The sequence below is a fragment of the Procambarus clarkii genome, chromosome 18 (assembly GCF_040958095.1).
Source record: "Procambarus clarkii isolate CNS0578487 chromosome 18, FALCON_Pclarkii_2.0, whole genome shotgun sequence".
NCBI classification, from domain to species: domain Eukaryota; kingdom Metazoa; phylum Arthropoda; class Malacostraca; order Decapoda; family Cambaridae; genus Procambarus; species Procambarus clarkii.
In genome coordinates, this window is record NC_091167.1 from 42,765,316 (window position 1) to 42,786,866 (window position 21,551).

At 43.6% G+C, this 21,551-nt stretch overlaps 1 protein-coding gene across 3 annotated transcripts in view; it reads left to right on the forward strand.

Moving 5' to 3' along the window:
- GCS2beta (glucosidase 2 subunit beta) overlaps positions 1–21,305 on the forward strand; it is a 78,571-nt gene extending 57,266 nt beyond the window's left edge. For 2 of the 3 annotated variants that reach the window (XM_069326547.1, XM_069326546.1), the window contains exons 7-11: positions 4,310–4,354; positions 6,859–6,994; positions 10,862–11,052; positions 18,878–19,021; positions 20,342–21,305. In XM_069326547.1, coding sequence (XP_069182648.1) covers positions 4,310–4,354; positions 6,859–6,994; positions 10,862–11,052; positions 18,878–19,021; positions 20,342–20,497 — 672 coding nt within the window. In that variant the 3' untranslated portion in view covers positions 20,498–21,305. The remainder of the gene's footprint in view (positions 1–4,309; positions 4,355–6,858; positions 6,995–10,861; positions 11,053–18,877; positions 19,022–20,341) is intronic. The other variant, XM_045736863.2, reaches the window with a different exon arrangement.
- The last annotated feature ends 246 nt before the right edge of the window (positions 21,306–21,551 follow it).

Sequence of the window (21,551 nt, forward strand, 5' to 3'; positions counted from 1 at the left end):
TTCAAACCTGGCTGGGTCTTGTGTGGGACTCTTGGACCACTTCCTTGTCTCGCCTTCCGGAGTCGTTGCTGCGGCTGCAGTCCCACCTTCTGCTGTTTCGGGTGGGGGTTTCCGGGTCACTCGGTGGTTGCTCGTTATGTTGTGTGGGAGTCTGAACTTTGCCATGCTGGTTTACCTGCCAGGTCAGGTCTGGCTTTGGTATCTGTTCTGGTTCCTTCGAGGTCCTCCCTTCCGCCTCTCTCACGATTGCTGGGTTCGGCCTCCAGGGCCTTGCGTCAGTTGTTGCGTTGCTGGCTTCCTCTTGGGGTTTTTCGGGGTTCAGTGCCTTGGTGCCTACCTGAACCCTTGCTCAATGTGTTTACGGATGCTTTGTCTCTTGGCTGGGGTTTTGTGACTAGTGCTCACCAGGCCGGCCAGGGACGGTGGGGTCCATCCTTCCATCGGTCTCATAGCATGGTGCGGGAGTTTGTGGCAGGTTGGCTGTTGCTTCGGAGGGTTCGAGTCATTCGATGGTCGACGATCCGGCTCCATTTGGACTGTTCTCTTCGGTCCTTGCCTCTTTGGGCCTGGTCGCTTTGAGTGACTCGTCTGTTGGATTCTCTGGGTTTTGCTCTCCAGGCAGTTTATGTCCAGGGAGTGCCCAATGTCCTGATGGACAGACTGCCCCGGTTCATTCCCCTGTCCACAGAATGGATGGTTGACGCCGACTCCTTCAGTTGGCTCTACTGGACAAAGAGGTGGACCTCTTCACGTCGGCGTGGTCTCGGCGTCTCCTGACATGTGCCGCCGTTGCAGTAGACGCCTTTCAGCAGGACTGGTCAAGGTGAGGTTACCGGTCTCTCAAATCCAACAATTGGTTATGGGCTTGCCTTATGTGGAGGTTTACCAGGGGAGAGTTGTTCTGTTGGCCCTTTGGTGGCTGGCCCAACCTTGGTTTCAGGCGCTGCTTGCTCAGTGTCCAAACCCGTGATGCTTTCCGCGGCTCCGCCTCTTTCAGCAAATCGGTCTGGTCAGGAACCGAGCTGGTTCGGTCTTCTCTTCCGCTCTCCGCGTCTGGTCTTTTTGACATGGGGTCTATCACCATTTGTATGGTGATCAGTTGGCTTCGGTAATAGTGTCTCACCTGCGAGCTTTGTCTCGGCGAGAGTATGAACTTTCCTGGCATTCTTTCTGCCATTTTCTCTCTCTTTGTAGGTTGTCTTCTGTTTGTGATCGGGTTGTCTTGTCCTTTCTTGTTTTTTTGAGGGCCGTCATTTGATGCCAAATACTGTCGCCTCATATTGTGCTGCACTGGCGGAGCCTCTCCTGCTTGCATTCAGGGTGGATGTTACTTCGGCCCCGTTTCGTAAGATTTCTCGTGCTTTGTTTCACCTCCAGCTTGCTCATGTGCCACCTGAACCATCCTTATCCTTGGACAGGGTGCTCTCTTTTCTGTCGTCTCCGTTCGTGGTGGCCCCTTCGGTTAAAGTTTGTTTTCCCTAGGCCCTCTTTCTGTTGGCATTGGCCTCTGAGTGTCGGGTTGGTGACCTTCATAGTGTCCTCTGGCACAGGTTTCTCCTCTTTTGGTCTGGGTGGTAGGTTTGGTTGCAGTCTTCTCATTCTTTTCTGGCAAAGAACGAGACAGCTGCTTTCAGGAGGGGTCCTTGGGTGGGTTGTTGATGCTTGGTTGGTCAGGCCGGGAGTGCAACATGTATTGTGTTCGGTTGCAGCTCTTCTCCATTACTTGCACGCCTCGGCTTCTTTGGCCAGGGATGCACTTTGGGTTGATCCATTTTCCCTGGTTCCCAGTTCCAGAGCTCGGGTCTCCCAGGTCGTCTGCAGGATCATTCAGTCTAGCCAGCCTGCGGTCTCTCCTTGTGCCCACGAAGTTCGTAAGTTTGCAGCTTTGACTGCCATCTTCAGCAATATGTCCTGGGCTGACAATCGGGCACGAGGATTTTGGAGGCTGAACAGAGTTGTAGCCACGCGTTATCTCGTCAACTTTCCTGGCCCTTGTCGTCTATGTGTGGCTTTGCAGCCAGTTATCTTGACTTCGAGTTGAGGAGCGAGTGGCATCCGCCTCCCGGGTGAATGCCTAATTTTTTCTCTTTGGTGATGTAGCTCCAGGGAGCCATAGGGGCTTCCCCCATAAGAAAACCAGCATTAAATCTAATGAAATGCCATTTTCTGGGTGAGCCCCAGAGGCCCCCTGATAGTCCTCCCTTCCTCCGGTTGGTGATTCCGTTTCCTTTTTGATTCCTCAGCTTCCGAACTGAATGGCTTGGGTAGCCGGCGTGGAGGGGTCCGTGGCTCCCCCTCCCCCTCCCGGGGGGAGGGGGGGGGAAAACTCCCCGGATAGGCAGTGAGGTGTGACATTTGCTTGCTTGCTTGTTTCCATAAGTTGTAGGGTGAGTTCTGCCTCCCTGTTCGATCTTCGGTCGCATTTTCTTACCAAGTGGGGTTTGTTTCATTATGCTTATGTTTCTGGGTGCCAACCCCACTTGATGGCAGGCATGGAATGCCCCCAACCACATGGGGGGTTTTGCTCTCTTTGCTCCCTTTGCCTCTCTGAGGGAGTCAGGTTCTGGCTCGTGGTCCCTGGTAGGCTAAACTCCATTGACAAAAGCCGTGGTCTAATGTATCGCATACTGGCCCAATAGCTCCAGGGAGCCTCCGGGGCGCCTCCGGAACCCACCTAGAAAATGGTGCTTCATTACATTCAACGCTGGTTTTTTATTCATATTCTTTTTTGAATTAAAAGAAAGTGGTGATTGGTGCAGATATATGCAAAGAAGTATGAAACTGCATTGCCATAAAATAATTTTTCTGAAGGTGAAGGAAAGACCCAATTTATGTGTTAAGGTATTAAAACTACACATTCGAATGTAACCTTCAATCTTCCAAGGTACTGTATACAATGTTTGTATACAGTACAAGAGAACATTGTATGCAGTATCTTGATAAAGGATGTAAAGATACATCTAAAAATTTGTTTTTTAATACACTTAAATATAAATTGGGCCATTGAAAGAAAACTTTCTTTCAACTTGATTCAAGCACTATGGCTTTATAGTAGGTTTCTCCATCATTTTATTAGTCTTCCAGGTTTTAGATAGATGTTGATTTAGATATTCTCAGTGTTGGAGTGGTGGCCTTATTTGGTGCTCAGTGGTTCAAATTTTTGGCACTTTGAAATTAGGCAGATTTTTTTCCATGGGTAATGGAAGATAGGTCAATATATAAATAGTTGTTAAAATGATCTTTGATAAGTTTTGAAAATTTTCAAGATATCTAGAGGTACTGTACATTTAGGTCAACACTAAAATGAGAGATGATGATAATCGAGCTCTCAAGTGGTCACAATCTTTGAGTAAGCCTTTGATCAGGTATCCAAAGGATACCTGATCAACCAGGCTGTGACTCATAGGTCAGGCTGCGAGCAGCCGCGTCCAACAGCCTGGTTGATCAGTCTGGCAACCAGGAGGCCTGGTCGACGACCGGCCGCGGGGACGCTAAGCCCCGGAAGCACCTCAAGGTAACCTCAAGGCAAGCCTTGACTGAGAATTATACAACTTTTTTTTTAAATTAACACTAAACCCCCACATTATATGTGAATTGAAAGTGATATTTTCATCCATTATCAATCATTATAGAATACTCTACGCAAAATTAAAAAGATACGATAGAACATTGTCTAGTTTAGATATTTGGTAATTTTTGCTTTTACATAATTCATATTTTTGTTTTTTTTACTAGTGTTAGGCTGTCGTATGTGCAATAAATGCATATATTTAGTTGTTATTTGATTGGCAGTAACTGTGAAGTACACTGAAGCATTTCCAGGTTTCCTAAGTTTTGTTTTGAAGACGAACAATTTTACTGTTGCTATTTAACTTGAAGTATTTAATAATTGTTTGTGCAGCATTGCAAGAGTGTTACTACAGCACATCACTAGTGGTGAAAATGCAGCAGGCCAGGGATAAGGATGGGTTGATCTTTGCTAAGACATTGTTAAAGATTAGGGAGGCAGATGTTCAATCTTTTATATTGCAAGTAGTGTCCAAATTGGGGGGTCACAATGGTGAGGTTATTTAAGTCAGATGATTTGAGATTTCCATACTGAATTATCATCTCAACATTTAAATAACTCATTAGATTTCTATATAGACAAATTATATGGAACATGATTAGCTTCACTTGGAAAAGAATTTTGAAATCCTTTGCTCAAATAGCTATCAAAGAAAAAAAAGTTTGTAAATATTATAAAACTATTTTTCACGTTAACAGATACTAACCTGACCAAATTTTTCTTGCCATCATTGTCAAGCAGATATCACGCTACGTAAACTCCAGAGCTAACTGGGACCTTATGTCGGTGAGGGGTGCTGACGCTTGGTGCATGATTAATGTTGACACTGTTTGATTTTATAATTTCATATGAATTTATTTTGATTACAGGAGCTTGTTGGCTTTTCTTTGCACAATAAATGATGCATGAATTTATGCTGCTAGAGCATTTCCATTGTTTCTAATAGATTAATAGTCTAGTTGTATAATTTTTTGAATTTGTTAGTGCACATTTGAGCTATATATTATATAAAAAGCTAACTATTTTAAAAAATAATTGAAATCATTGAATAATAAAACCTGAGAAATTGTCAGTCCAAGTACATACATTGGTATGTTCCTTCCTTTTCATAGGGTGAGAAGGTATCAGTCTGGAAAAAACTGATAAGTATAATAGTGAAGGTTTTAAATTTAAATACAAGATTCAGAATTATCAGCACATTCATTTGTTACATAATAATTACCACCATCAGTGGTACACATGGCCCAAGCCTTGTGAATGATTCTGGCTGAATTTGAGCCCTGGACAGGAGGGAGAGATCAATTGGGCACTGGCCCTTAACTTTGCCATTTCACCCAGCAGGAATTTTGGACTCTGTTATAACAAATTTGGCACATCATATTCCATAGAAAATTATTAAAGGCAAAGGTTAAGCGAGTTATAGGAAGGAAAAGCTCCAAGCCTGCCAAGGCAGGATCATTGACTTCTGTACCCATTTGTTACAAAAAAATTATCAAATGCTATACATTGGATGCACTGGACAGTTTCACAAAAATGTTCATGCCAAACTGGTAGGTATTTTTGGTTATCAGAATTTGCATATTAATATCGGCAAAATATTGCTGAATGCAATTTTTTTTTTTTGTGCCAAACTAAAGTCTTTTGGTTCAAAGTGCAAACCAAAGAGCAGAAAGCTTCTTGTTCCAGTGCTTCAGTGTCACAATTCAAAGGAGAAATGCCTGCTGCATCTTGGGAACCCGTCCAACCTCGAAGGAGTTTGAGGATGTGTTTGACTTCTAACAATGAACGAATCTATTTGTGACATTTATTAATGTATCATGTTGGTGTTTTTTTTTTTTTTTTTTTTTTACTCATAAATTATGTTACGTATTTGTTAATGCCACATTTTGTAATCATGTACACTAAAGTTACATATATAAATATATATATATATATAAATATATATATATATATATATATATATATATATATATATATATATATATATATATATATAAATAAATATATACACATATATATATAAATATATACACATATATATATAAATATATACACATATATATATATAAATATATACACATATATATATATAAATATATACACATATATATATATATATAAATATATACACATATATATATATATAAATATATACACATATATATATATATAAATATATACACATATATATATATATAAATATATACACATATATATATATATAAATATATACACATATATATATATATAAATATATACACATATATATATATATAAATATATACATATATATATATATATATAAATATATACACATATATATATATATAAATATATACACATATATATATATATATAAATATATACACATATATATATATATATAAATATATACACATATATATATATATATAAATATATACACATATATATATATATATAAATATATACACATATATATATATATAAATATATACACATATATATATATATATAAATATATACACATATATATATATATAAATAAATATATACACATATATATATATAAATATATACACATATATATATAAATATATACACATATATATATAAATATATACACATATATATATAAATATATACATATATATATATAAATATATACATATATATATAAATATATACATATATATATATAAATATATACATATATATATATACATATATATATAAATATATACATATATATAAATATATATATATAATATATATATATAATATATATATATATATATATATATATATATATATATATATATATATATATATATATATATATATATATATATATATATATATATATATATATATATATATATAATATATATATATATATGGTATGAGAAGGGGTGGTATGAGAAGACAATGTGGTCAGCACATGTGGGGGGAGCCCGACAAGGCTTCCCCAGGTGTTGCATATCATCTTCGTGCTGCATATCTTCTCGTAAAACTTGTTATAAGTTCAATCAAGTAGTTTGTAAGTACTGTACTGTTCTCGTACGTGTTGTCAGAATTAGGATGATCGTTTAGTAAGGTAAGAAACTATAATGTTTATCGTATTTTTATCAATGACTTAATCCTGAAAATATGGTTGCACTGTATTTGCCATCGTAAATGCAGGAACCAGTATTAATTTTTTTTTAACAAAGTTTAACATATAATACTAATATTTTCTATATCTAAACTGCACTGTACATTAGTTGATAAAAACATGCAAGAATATATTAAACTAAAGTTTGTATTGTTAGGATGACTCTGAAGACGATGACAGTGAAGAGTATGATCCTCCTGAGGATGAGCATGAGGATGTTGGCAAGGAAGGAGAGCAAAAGGAAGAGGAAGAAGAACCCAAATATGATGAAGAGACTCAGAAACTGGTTGATGGTAAGGTTTTCACTCCAATGGGTTTTATATGCACCATGTTGATTAATGGCATGCATGCCCGCCTCAGAGCAGTGCAGGCCCCCCCCCCCTCCCCATGCAGGAGACTTCCTGCAGTACCCATGTTGGCAATGGGTATACATCTAGATCCAGAATCCCTTTGTGTAGCAGTGGCCCTCCACTATGGTGCACCAATTGACACTGAATACAAGTGTAAAGTGGTACCTCCATTTATGAATTTAATCTGTTCCCAGAGACAGGTCATAACTCGAAAATTCGTAACTCTAAACAAATTTTGCCATAAGAAAATGTAAGTTTAAATAATCTGTTCCACACTCCTAAAAATATTAACTTCAAAATTCATTTCATACATAATACACACACACGCACACACATTTTGTTCTATAGTACAGGTATGCACAAGTTACGGTATAGCTTACATTTATTGATGACTCTTGTTGTGTATGGAAGACAGGGAGGAGGAGAAGTGTTACTGTTTGGAAACGGAATCCCCTTCCGTTATAACATCAGGCAGTGATGACTTCTCTGGGGTACTCTCTCTCCTACATTTTGCAGGAGAGAGACACTTGTTTTTCCCTACATTTTAACACTTGGCTGTAGTGAGACATCACATTGTCATTCAAAAGGTCAATGTAACGGCCTGCTACAGCTTTATCTGGGTGAGTTTTTTCAACAAAACTTTGCAGTTCTTCCCATACTTCACACATTTTCTTAATGAGAAAGGGACATTCTCTACTGCCTCTTACTGCCTCTACTCACAACTATTTTCTTAGGTTGAACCTTACCACTGACTTCCTTGGGACCCATGGTGTTATATATAATAATTTTATGTTCGAAAACCCCCAAAACAGGAAAAACGATGAAATTCTTTACAAAGAATTCAAGTGCGATTGTCACTAGGCAAGAGATACTGGTAAACTGAAGCGCACCACACATTTGGTCGATCCATACGACCCATCAACAAAGTTGCAAGTTGAGGCAAAGGTTGTAAGTTGAACGGAATTTTCAGATGAAATATGGGTCGTAACTCGAAAAAGTCGTAAGTAGGGGCATTCATAAGTCGAGGTTCCACTGTATTTGCAACAGGGGTGGAAGCAGACCAATACGGACTGCATGGGTTGCACTGCGGAAGCTTCAAGGGGCTGGCATGCAAGATTCATTGAGATTAATGACATCATCAAGAGGAGCCTTGTCTCTGGTCATTACCCAGCAGAGAGAGAACCATGCATCCATGTGAATTGAGGCACCAAGGCGCAGGGTCACTGCTACATGAAGGGATTCTGGATCTAGACGTGTGCCTGTTGCCGACATGGGTACTGCCAGAAGAAAATCCCCTGCATGGGGGGGCATTCGTTGCTCTGAGGTGGGCTTTATCTTTATTTGATGTTTCGATGCTGAGCATGGCATCAGCGATGTTTTGCACTAGTGGGTGGTCCCATCTGAACTGTTTGTGTTTTCTGGGGAAAGCCTCTTCGGCTCCCCGGAGCTACCCCAGGCTGATAGGAATGTATTAGACCCTGGCATCAATCAATGCACATGGAGTTCTAGGCCTACCGGGGACCATGAGCCAGAACCTGGCACTCAGAGAGGTAAGAAGAGCAATGGCCTATAGAAACCCCAGTGTGGTTTGAAGGATTCTGTGTCATCGACCGGGTCTGGCACCCAGAAAGGTAAGTGCCATAAAACAAACCCCTATTTTGGTTAAAATATTGCTACTGAAAGCCAAACTAGTGGACAGAACTCCCCAAATGAAAACAAGCAAACGAGCATGATGTCACAATGTTACAGTGCCGCTGTCTGCACAACCCCCCTCCCCGGGAAAGGGAAGCCCCATACCCCAGCGCCGGCTCTCCACCCTACAGTTTTGTGGCTAATGTGAACTGGCAAGGTCGTGTGTCTCTGGCTCCTGTGTTTCCAGTTTTGTGCCTTGTTTTTGTGGTGCTGTCCCAGTGGTGGTGTGCGAGCCAGGAATTAATTCACAAGTACTCGGGCTGCATGCACCTAGGGTCTCCTTCCCTAGGTGCCCAGTAAGTGTCCCAAGGTGTCCCTTGGGGACACCTTCCACAAATTACCTTAGGGGTCTACTGCCGCAAAGTCTTTTCTGCTCGGTGATTGTCCGCCCTTGGAGTCAGCTGGGGTGTTTCATGCACAACTGTTTGCTTCTGGGTAGGGGGTAGTTTTGTCATTGGTTACGGGTACTGTGCAGCTAGTTTTCACCTCTCATAGCGGCCGGCTCTGTTTCGCCTGGTTACGTTGTCCTCTTGTGGGGTTTATCTTTTGTTTTTGTTTTCCTGTCTGGTGGAGGTCTGCCCCTTGGTTTTGGTCACACAAATTTATATCTTGGTGCTCCTCCACTAGGCTGCCATGAGTGTACACATCCTGGGGGTTCAGCTTTGGCAGTTTAATTGATAACTTGGGCACCAGTTAGCAGTACCCTGCCTGGGCTTCCCTTAGCGAGATTATGCGACTAAGGGCCCTGTGATATTCCACACGGGGTTCTTTGGTCCGATGGATGCGACCATTGGGTCCCCTCTTGCTTCGTGCGCATTTGATGGTTGCTCTATCCCCCTTGTCTCAGAGTGACACTCACCGGTTGTGCCTCCATCATGCTGCCTGTTGGGTCAGTGATACCTTTGACCCGGAGTCCTGTGAGTATTGTTCCTTATTTGTACTCTAATACACCAAGTCCACTGATCATGATATTCGGATGCAGGCAGCTTCAGCGTTGCATGCTTGGTATAGGTTGCTGCAGCACGCTAGGTTGGTTGCCACCCCAGATGCTCTGAGACTGCCTCGTTTTGGTTATAGGGACCCGAACTTGGCGGTTTTAGTCGCTTCGACTTTGGTTCAGTCCGCGCTCCCATGTTCTTCCCCTACTGTTGTTCATCCTAGTCCTTTTTTCCCTACTTTTGGCTCCGAAGCGTCTGAGGGGTTTTGGAGTCAGGGCAGGGTTTAGTTGGCATCCGTTTAGTTGGTTTAGTTGGAAAGGGGCATCCCCTGAAACTGCCCGAGTCTTAATGCCAACTAAACCCTGCCCTGACTCCAAAACCCCTCAGACGCTTCGGAGCCAAAAGTAGGGAAAAAAGGACTAGGATTGTCTCAATCGACTTGAGAATGGTCCAGGACGGACCGAAACGTCGTTGTCCCTTCAACTTCTAGTGTGTGGTCTGGTCAACAGGTAAGCTATAATTTGTACATACTATAGTACAAAATATGAGCATGTATTATGTATAAAATGTATTTTGAAATTAATATTTTTGGGAGTGTGGAACGAATTAATTCAATTTACATTATTTCTTTTGGGAAAATTTGTTTCGAGTTACAAATTTTTGAGTTACGACCCGTCTCTGGGAATGGATGAAATTTTTAATGGAGGCACCACTGTATGGTCATTTCCTAAGATGTTGATAGGGGCCTTGTCAGTAATGCTGCTGAAAACATCTTGGTTTTCTTGTTGGTGCCCTGGAACCATATTATGATTTTGTAGATGATTATACAGTAGTACCAATTAGCAAAATTAGCAAGTATGATAAGGCAAGTACAAAGTGCACCTTTACAGAGGTTCAGCTGTTAATACTTCAACAGCTAGAAGTAACAATGAAGGAATGTTGTGTATTCAATGCTGTCCCCTTTTCAGGAAATAGGTACTTGGGTAGCATGCTGGGGAAGGTCGATGTTGGCCAAGGGGATTCTCGATGAGCCAAACGGGCTTCCTGACCCACACAATAGGAAACCATGCTGGAAAATATTAGAATAAGTAATAAATTATTAACACCAACATTGCCTATTTCCTCAGCTATTGTTACACACATGTTGTATTTATTTATGTATTTGGTTACCCCAATACAGTGGCTAATGCAGCTCGTGAAGAGTTCGATGAAGCAGACAGGCGTGTTCGAGACTTGGCCAGGGAATTGCGCACTCTGGAAGAATCCCAAGAAAAGGATTATGGCCCAGAAGATGAATTCAGGGTCTTGGAAGGAAATTGCTTCGAGTACACGGATAGAGAATATACATACCGACTTTGTCCCTTTGATAAGGTTGGTAAATTACTTTGTAAATTTGCTCATTGATAATAAAAATAATTTATTGTGTTGAGAGAAGCAAAAGAAAATGGAAAGGAAATGTGTGCATTGAGATAAAATGTTACATGAGTGACTGTCCGAGAAACAAATCCCATTGTCATATTTGCAATAGCCATTTGCAGACTTGGCTACAGGTGATGCTGGGAGGTAATGGACCCAATAGTGTTAGTTTAAAGTTAAAAAGTTACAAACTAGCTTAGAATAAAAATTTAAATTTTTGAAAATAGTAAGCTTGTTTTATATGGACAACATAGATTGCAAGATTACATTTCCTGTGACTTCGCCTCTTCCAGCAGGTCAGACCAGTCCGGTACACAACTGGTTCGGTCTTTTCCTCCTCCGCTCTTCATGTCTGGTCTTTTTGACGCAGGTTTATCACCATTTGTATGGTGATCAGGTGACTTCGTTGATGGTGTCTCACCTGAGAGCTTCATCTCGGTGCCCCCTCCCCTTCCGGCCCGTTGGCGTCGTGAGGGGGCTTGGTGGACGGCTGCCGGAGTGTGATGCTCCGTTGGGCAGTCCTCTGTCCTTTTCTGGCCTTGCACTCCTGCTGCTGTCTTCTCCAATTGTGCCGGATCGCTTTTCCTTTTCCTTATGTTTCGTTTTTCTTCCCCCTCTTCTCCTATCTGCTTGTCGTTTCCTGCCGACCTTTTGCTTGTTTTGGATTATTTCTTTGGACTTCTTCTATTTTGACGCCCGGGTGCTTGAGGAGGCATACTCTTGCACCCGTAGAACTGTAGTACCCGACGTCTCGAGCGAGGGGAACCTTTTATTGTCAATCCCCCTTTCGTCGCTGAACCCGATCTCGACGGACTGACGGTTCTTAAGGTGGCGTTTGTGGGGCGTATACTCACGACGCACCCCTAGGGGGCCCCGGCATGATCGGCGATAGCTTCCTGTTGGGTGTCCTGCCTCTAATTGTGGCTCCATGGTGGGTATGGGGGCACATTCGTGGATGAATTTGTCACTTTTCGTCTCTATGTCGTTGAATGTTTCCGTTGTACCCTCTCAGGCTCGTGGGGTGGGCGACCAAGCCCCCGAGTCGGCCTGTATTGGAAGACCAGGCTCTGTAGCTCCCGCTGCATTGGGCCCCGACCTTGCTCCTCCTTTGACCGTCCTGACTTCTTCCCCCAGCTCCCCTCCCTCCTCTGAGGTTGGGTCGAGCCTCCAGCCCCCGGTGGTGACCACTTCGTCCCCTGGTGTGGCTAAGTCTTTCGTTGTGACTACTGCGCCTTTTGACCCCTCTCTCTCTAGGGGTTCTCAACGCCGTTCGCGCCCCAACCGCACTCGCTCGATTCCTTCCCGTGCTGATGCGTATCAGGCCTTATTTGGTCCTGCTTCATGGGCCTGGTTGATACCTGGTTGATGGGGTTCTGGGAGTTCTTCTACTCCCCAAGCCCGGCCCGAGGCCAGGCTCGACTTGTGAGAGTTTGGTCCACCAGGCTGTTGCTTGGAGCGGCCCGCAGGCCCACATACCCACCACAGCCCGGTTGGTCCGGCACTCCTTGGAGGAATAAATCTAGTTTCCTCTTGAAAATGTCCACGGTTGTGAACATTTTCAAGAGCCAAATACTTTGATCTCCTCCCTCTTGATTCTGCGCCTCCTGACGATTTCTCCTCCATCGGCATCTTGTAGATTCCGTGGATGCGTGTGTTACTTTCAACCCCACTCGTCTCGGTACACGTGTCGTTGCTGCTCCTTCTCAGGATGCGGCTTCCCGCTTGGCTGCCTTATCTTGCCTTGGCGAGATCCCTGTTCGGGTCTCCAAGAACGTTCAGATGAATTCCAGTGTTGGCACTATTCTCCTCCCACCCCATGTTGCAACCGGTGTTCGGAATCTGCAGGATTGCCACGATGATATTCGGCATATCCTTGATGCCCAAGGCCATTCTGTCCTCCAGGTTGACTCGTTTACTCGTCCCCCTCGTGGTCATCGCCGTCAACCCCTTCGCGTTGTGAAGATCACCTTTGATGGTAGGACCCTTCCATCCTCTTGTCATTCTTGCTGGTGCTAGGTGCTCTGTCCAGGAGTATATTCCTTCTCCTCGACTTTGTAATAAGTGCTGGAGGTTTGGGCATGGTGCCCTCCGCTGCTCTGGGACTGTCTCTCTCTGTCCTTTGTGTGGGAGTGAAGGTCACTCTAAGTCGGAGTGCACTTCTCCCCAAGCTCGCTGCCTCAACTGCGGTGAGGCCCATCCAACGTTCTCCCGTGCCTGTGTCCATTACAAGCTTGAGGCGGCCGTCCTTAACCTGAAGCACCGGGAGCGTTTGTCTTTTCCTGAGGCGAGGCGCCAGGTTCGCCGGCTCCCGCCTTATACTAACATCTCTTATGCTCGCGTGTTGCGCTCTTCCTCTCCTCGTCCTTCCCCCCTTCCTCAGACTCTCAACCGTTTCCGGGCCTTGGACCCTGATACGCCCACTGCCCCCTCCTCTGTTCCTTTGAGTTCTTTCCCGAGGGGTCCCCCTCCTGGTCCTCTGTCTGGGGTTCCCCTTCTTTCAACCCGGTCTGTCATGTCTCCTGTGTCTTCTTCCTCGTCCCCCTCCGATCCTCCTTCCCATCCTCTTCCTCCATCTATCGGCTCTCCCCGCCGCCTGTCGGTGCAGGCGGATGTCCATCGCTCTCCTAACGGCCGTCGTGTGTGCTCTCGTTCGGCTTCTCCTGTTGAGACACTGGAATCCGTTGCCCGGTACGTGGTTGCTGGGACACCTGTCTCTTTAAGTCAGAAGCGTAAGCCTGGCTCCTCTCCTTCCTCTTCCCCGGCGGGTAAGAAGGCTTCGCTTTCTTCCTTAGCTCCTACTTCTGGCTCTGTTGCTCCTTCCCCTCCCGTTTCAGTGGTTGCGCCCCCTGTTCCTGCTATGGAGGTTTCTTTGGCCCCTGCTTCCCTTTCGGTTGCTGCTCTTGCTGGGGTGCGCTCCCCTCTTTCTACTCCCCCTCTTCCTACTGCTGTCCTTGACTGCTCCTCTCCGTTGTCTCCTCCTCTTCCTCCTCCTCCTCCGGACCCCGCCCGCCCACCTCTGATCTGTTCTCCCGTTTCCTTCCCTCAGTCTTTGCTCAGTTTACCCATGCCCCCTAACCCTGACTTTGCTGACCCTGATCCCGACCCTGATATTCTTTAACGTGCTCTGTTGCTCTTTCGCCTTTGTTTCTTCCTTGTTCTCTGTTTTTGTCCTTTCTCTTCTCGTCGTTGTCCATTCTTCAATGGAACGTTCGAGGTTATTACGCCAATTTCCTCAAACCCCAACTTCTGATTTCGCGGTTTTCGCCCCTTTGTGTCTGTCTCCAGGAGCCAATGCTTGGTGCTCGTCCTGGTCGTTTTCGTGGCTATTCCTTTCTCTCCCCCCCCCCCCCCCAGCCATTGCTGGGGCTTCTAATTCTTCTGCTCTCTTGATTCGTGCAGATGTTCCCTTTGTTCCTTTACTTTTTCCTTCGCCTCTCCATTGTTCTGCTGCTCGTATCTTTGTGGGGAAATGGTACACAGTTTGTTCCATTTATCTCCCCCCGAGTGTCCCGCTCTCTCTTCCTGATTTGAAACACCTCCTAGACTCCTTGCCGGAGCCTGTGCTCCTGCTGGGTGACTTCAATTGTCGTCATTCTCTTTGGGGTGACGTTCTGACGAATACCCGGGGTCGCCTCCTTGAGCCGTTTCTCCTATCTTCTTCCCTGTCTCTTCTGAATTCTGGTGAGCCCACTCATTTGGACTCTCGGACTCGCACCCTTTCTTGTCTTGATCTTTCTCTCTGCTCTTCTTCTCTTTACTTAGATTTCACGTGGCAGGTTCTTGATGACCTCCATGGAAGTGATCATTTCCCCATCCTTGTTTCCTTTTTCTCTTTTCGCCCTTCCCTCTCTTTCCCTAGGTGGCAGTTTGCTAAGGCAGACTGGACCCTATTTACCCTCAGTGCTGCTCTCTCTGACCTCTCCCTTCTGCCTCTCTCTCGTGCTCTCCTCCTTTTTCATGACACTGTCTTCAACGCTGCCCTCTGCTCTATTCCTCGCTCTTCCTCTCGGGGTCCACGGAAGTGCGTTCCCTGGTGGAATGCGGACTGTGCTCGGGCTGTCCGCTGTAAGCGTGCAGCCTGGAAGAGGCACCGCCGTAGGCAGACGACCGATTCTTTTCTTTTCTTTCGGAAAGCGAGTGCGGTGGCCCGTAGGGCCATCCGTACGGCTAAACGTGAATGTTGGGCATCTTATGTCTCAACAATTACGTCCGAAACCCCTCTGGCCCAGATCTGGAAGCGTATCCGCAAGATAGCGGGTAAGTTCGTTCCCGATGTTTCACCGGTCCTTCACCTCCATGATACTCTTGTGGCGGACCCGTTGCAGGTCGCTTCCGAACTGGGTTCCCACTTTTCTTCTGTTAGCTCTGGTCTTCATCTTCCCCAATCTTTCCTTCTTCGTAAACCTGTCCTTGAGTCTCGTCCTTTAGATTTCTGCACTCATCTTCAGCTTCCCTATAATGATCCCTTCTCTCTCTCTGAACTTCGTTCTGCCCTGGCCCTCTGCGGTTCTACGGCGGCGGGCTCCGATGGTATTCATTATGAGATGCTTCGCCATCTCCCTCCGAGCACGTCTCAGTATTTACTGAGTCTGTATAATCGGATCTGGGAGTCGTCGTCAGTCCCTGAGGACTGGCTCGATGCCGTTGTCCTCCCTGTTCGCAAACCGGGGTCTCTGGGTACTTCCCCAAAGGACTTTCGCCCTATTGCTCTCACAAGTTGTGTCTGCAAACTCTTTGAACGTATGGTTAACGTTCGTCTGATGTGGTTCCTGGAACACCATCACCTCTCCCCTTCTCAATTTGGTTTCCGCAAGTGCCGCAGCACGACAGATGTCCTGGTGAACTTGGAGGTCTATATTCGTACTGCTTTTGCTGCGAAGACCTCCGTTGTTGCCGTCCTTTTTGACCTGGAAAAGGCTTACGACACCATTTGGCGTTATCATATCCTATCTCAACTTCATTCTTTTGGCCTTCGTGGTCATCTCCCTCTCTTTCTCCGCAGCTTCCTCTCTCGTCGTTCCTTTCGGGTGCGCCTTGGTACCGCTCTCTCTCCCACTTTTCAGCAATACGAAGGTGTGCCCCAGGGTAGTGTTCTGAGCACTACTCTTTTTCTGGTTGCCCTCAATGGTCTTCTTTCCTCTCTTCCTTCTGGTGTCTTCTCCGCTCTCTATGTCGATGATCTTACCCTTTGTTGTCAGGGTGATGATTCGCCTCTCCTTCAACGCCGGCTTCAACTTGCAATTGATGCCGTGTCGTCTTGGGCCACTGATCATGGCTTCAAGTTCTCTACTTCTAAGACTTGTGCCATGACATTTACGCAGAAACGGGTTGTTCTTCGTCCCTCTTTGTCACTTTATGGTCATCCCCTTGAATACAAAGATTCCGCGAAGCTTTTGGGGTTATTCCTTGACACTCGTTTGTCTTGGTCTCCCCATATCTCTTACCTCCGTGTTGAGTGCTCTAAGGCCCTTACCCTCCTTCGGGTCTTGTCCCATACTTCTTGGGGGGCAGATAGGCGCACTCTCCTTGCTTTACATTCCTCTCTCGTCCTGTCTAAGCTCGATTATGGTTGCCCTGCTTACTCGTCTGCTTCTCCTTCTACTCTTCGCCGTCTTGATGCTTTGCACCATACTGGGTTGCGCCTCAGTTCTGGTGCCTTTCGTTCGACTCCCGTCCTTAGCTTGTATGTTGACACTGGCTTCCTGTCTCTCCAGGACCGCCGTGATCGCTACTGTCTTCGCTATCTTGCGCGGTCCTTGCAACATCCTTCCTCTCGCCTCTGTCGTGCTTTAACTTTTACCCCTCCTGCGGTTCCTGTTCCTCTTCACCACCTCCCTCTTTCTGTCCGGTTATCTCGCCTGCAGGATTCTCTTTCCGTTCGTATTTCTGATGTTTCTCCTCGTGTTGTTCCTTCTTTGCCCCCGTGGAGGGTCCCTCTTCCGCGGTTTTGTACTTCCTTGCCCCGTATCACTAAAGCTTTTACCCCTCCTACGGTTCTAAAACGCCTTTTCCTCGAGCACTTTTCTTCTCACTCCCGCTCCGTTTCTGTCTTCACCGATGGGTCTAAGTCAGCGGACGGTGTTGGCTACTCTGTTGTTTTTCCTGATCGCACTTATATATGTCGCTTGCCTCCGGAGACTAGCATCTTTACAGCGGAACTTTATGCTATTCTCTATGCTCTTCGTCTCCTACTTTCTCGTTGTCAGTCTTCCTTTGTAGTTGTTGTTGACTCTCGTAGTGCCCTCATGGCTCTCGGGTCCTTTAATCCAGTTCATCCAGTGGTTGTCGAGATCCAGCATTGGCTGTTTCTCGTTCATAGTAAATTTAAGTCGGTTGAGTTTTGTTGGGTTCCCAGCCATATTGGTGTGTCTTTAAATGAGCGTGCGGATGCTGCCGCCAATGAAGCTGTCCGCTCTTGTCCCATCTCTCGTAAGGGCATTCCGTATTCCGACTTTTACCCGGTTATCCATTCCTCAGTCCTTACCCGTTGGCAGGCTTCTTGGTTGTCTGTTACTGGTAACAAGCTACGTACTCTTAAATGTTGTGTTTCCTCGTGGCAGTCCTCCTTCCACCGTAACCGGCGGTGGGAAACAGCTCTGGCGAGGTTGCGTATTGGCCATACTCGCTTAACCCATGGTCACTTGATGGAGCGCCGCCCTGCTCCTTATTGTCCTAGTTGCATTGTCCCTCTTACGGTCGTGCATGTCCTTCTTGAATGTCCTGACTTCCAGGACGAGCGTATGTCTTGCTTTCCGACCGCCCCTCGCGGTCACCTGTCCCTCGATAGAATTCTTGGTGACTCGGATACTTTTGATATCGTTCGCCTTATGCGTTTTTGTTCTCGTATTGGCATCCTTGGTGATATTTAGCGCCCTCTGATTATTTTGCGTCTTTGATGGTGCTACATAGTCTTCCCGGTTTGGTGCCTTCTTTTGATAATTACTTACTTACTTACTTCATCTCGGTGACAGTATGACGTTTCCTGGCATTCTTTCCGATATTTTCTCTCTCTTCATAGGTTATCTTCTATTTTGGATTGGGTTGTCTTGTCCTTTCTGTCTTGGCTTTTTCAGGACAATCATTTGATGTCTAATACTGTCGCCTCGTGTCATGTGGCACTGGCGGAGCCACTCCAGCTTACGTTCGGGGTGGATGTCTCCTCTGCCTCGTTCCGTACGCTTTCTTGTTCTTTGTTTCACCTCCGGCTTGCTCATGTGTCGCCTGAGCCGTCCTAGTCCTTGGACAGGGTACTTTTCCTATCTTTCCTCTCCTCAGTTTGTGGTGGCCCCTTCAGTTCAAGATTGTTTTTCCAAGGCTCTGTTTTTGTTGGCATTGGCCCTTGGGGGTCGGGTCGGGAGCTCCCTGCTCTCCTCCGGCGCAGGGGTTTCTGCTCTTTTAGTCCTGGTGGTAAGTTTATTCGTTTGCAGCCTTCTCCTCCTTTTCTGGTGAAGAACGAGAGCTGCTTTCAGGAGGGGTTCTTGGGTCATTGATGCTTGGTTGGTCAGACTGGGGTGGATCATGTGTTGTGTCCGGTTGCGGCTTTCTGCCGTTATCTGAAGAAAGTCACATCATCATTGTGACTTAAATCTCTGCAGTGTAGGTATTCAATACCAGTGGCTAAGGTAACTAACAAATGAATGCTGATATAACATATGGTATCAGTACTAGGCTTTGCTCCCACAAAGGGTGTATGTATTGCCTTATATTTTAATGAAGTTTGGCATGATGATTCATCATTATAATTTTTCTTTAATTTTATTAAATTTCTCATTAATTACAGGCAATTCAGAAGCCCAAATCAGGCCATGGTGAAACACGGCTTGGTCAGTGGGGTGAGTGGTCTGGACCAGAAGAAAATAAATACAGTAGAATGCTGTACAATAATGGTCAAGCGTGCTGGAATGGGCCCACCAGATCGGCAGATGTGAGTTAATTGCATGTAGTGTACATACAAGAATATAATTAGACTGTTTCAAGTGGAAACTGCTTCAGTATAAAATCTGCAGTTTGCTTTGTTACTATATAACATGTCTCTTTTGGGCAAAGATAACCGATCATTCTCTTTCCAATAAAGTAAACAGTCATGTAAATAGGACACAGATTGATTTTTTCTTTCAACAGGAACCTGGGAAGGTATTTTCCATTATATATTATTCCAGTTACAATGCATAGCTGTATAAATTGGATTAATAGGTTTTTTATTATTTGTATTTCAGTGGCTTATATCTGGCTTAGTGTTTGGTACTGTGTGTCTGTTTTCTTAAGTAGTATTTAAATAGTAAATTTTCTTAAATAGTATTCAGGTAGTACAACTGGAACAACTTTTGATATCTTACTCTTACATTCTTGTATTTTCTAATGAAATTGTTTTGATGTATAATTTATAATTACATAATTTATCATATGTGCTGATTATTCAAGGCCTGACTAAGCCAACAGTGAAATTAAAATTTGGCGATATAAAGAGAATAGCAACAAACATTCTTAGTTTATTAGGCCTGTTGTGTGACTTGGAGAAACTTGGAGTGTACAGACTGGTGTCATGCACAGGCAAATTGAAACAAAGGTCACTAAAGCTGGTATATGTAAATGACACCCACGATCTTGATGAAATGGAAAAATAACTCTTGGGAATATAGGATTCATAAAGTTTGTCTGGAAAATTACATAAATAAAGAACATGAGCATAAAACAATGTAGGGATAAGGCAGGCTAAAAAAAATAAAATTCTGCATACATAAACTTTTCATCATCTGACCTACCATATGTCATATTAATCTCCCTCCCCATGTTTCTTGAGAACCACTGGCATCCACCTTCCACATATCAAGTCTTACTTCATCCATACCTATATCACCCAGTCCAATAACAATTTTTCTTGATACTGATGACTTGCATTGGCAAAGAAGTTCGCAAAAAAATCAGTTACTGATTGTGCTAAACATATAAATAGCCAAGGCTTTGACCTAGTATTGATGATGTCTACATTAAATCTCCTCACACACAAATAGAAGTAAACTATCTCAACCCTCAGTTACAGTAATTCTGTCAAACAATATCAAGATTGTTATTTGCTGCTTAATATTAATTGACGTAGTGGCTGCTTCGTAAGTTTAATGCTGAGCAGAAACTTGACTAATGTGAATTTAGTTTTGTTATACTATTTATGCATTGCAGCTGAACTGTGAATCTAATATCATAATCATTTGAAATGCTGATCTAATACTTGTATATCAAATTTCAGGTTCACATATCATGCGGAACAGAGACAAAACTTATGGGTGTTTCTGAACCAAACAGATGTGAATATTTATTCCTTTTAAGCAGCCCGGCTGTATGTACGAAACCAGAAGATGTGAATGGCGATGAGAATACAGATCACAGTCACATCGAATTGTAGGGATCCGCGTAATATATTACCAGTATTTTGTACATTTTTTTTTTTAATAATTAAACACGAATTTAGTTTTTTAAAACATAATTTTTTTTAGTTGCAACATCACATTGTGTCTAATTTCTAATTTCAAGGTCCACATTGGCCCTAAACCTTTGTATTATGTATGGTTATCTTTAAGCAGACGATGAGTTCCAATAACGTGGCTGAAGAGTTGATATTCAACCAACACATCTGAAAATGAAGAAACGACGACGATTCAGTCCCTCCTGGACCATTGACGATGGTTCAGGAAGGACCAAAACGTCATCGTTTCTTCATTTTCAGATGTGGTGTTATCTTTAAGTTTCTTTAAACTTGCACTTTTATTTGGTATATTGTCGGTATAAAACAGGAATATTTCTGTTATTCTTTAGTAAATACATGGCTTAGATTATATTACTGGTAAATTGAGATTGATTTATATAAGTCTTGCTAAATAATCTTGAATGTACCACTATATTTGAATATGTTTGGCATAAACATGCTCTTATTACAAGCTATTGTTTATTATAGCTCTTGAAGTTTATTGGCTAAATTTTAACCTAATTAAAATTAACTTAGGCAATATAATAAAAATGTATTAATTGGACTGGACATTTTTTCATCTGTTGTCCATACCTGTTAATTTTTAGGTTGAGGGAACTATTGAAGTTTCATTGATTGTATAAGCTGGTATCTGTGATGATAACATTCCTGTAAAACTTTGTCAATAGCATTTGTCTGAGTTTATTAAGATAAAATCACATGTTTTCATAGTAAATCTAAAAATTCTTGGGTGACTTTTATTTGCTTAGAAACTTGTATACATTCTGAGCAATGGCATTATAACTAGAAGCAAATACTGTTCTTGAGAATGAATGTAACTCATTCTGTAGTTAATATTCTTTTCATATTTATATTTTTTGTTTATTTAGCTAATGTAAGTTGAGCAGGAGTGAGCCAGAGAAGGAAAGTAGCTCTCGTAATGAACACTCCTTAGAAAAACAATATTGGACAGAGGCATTTCGAAGGCTGCATT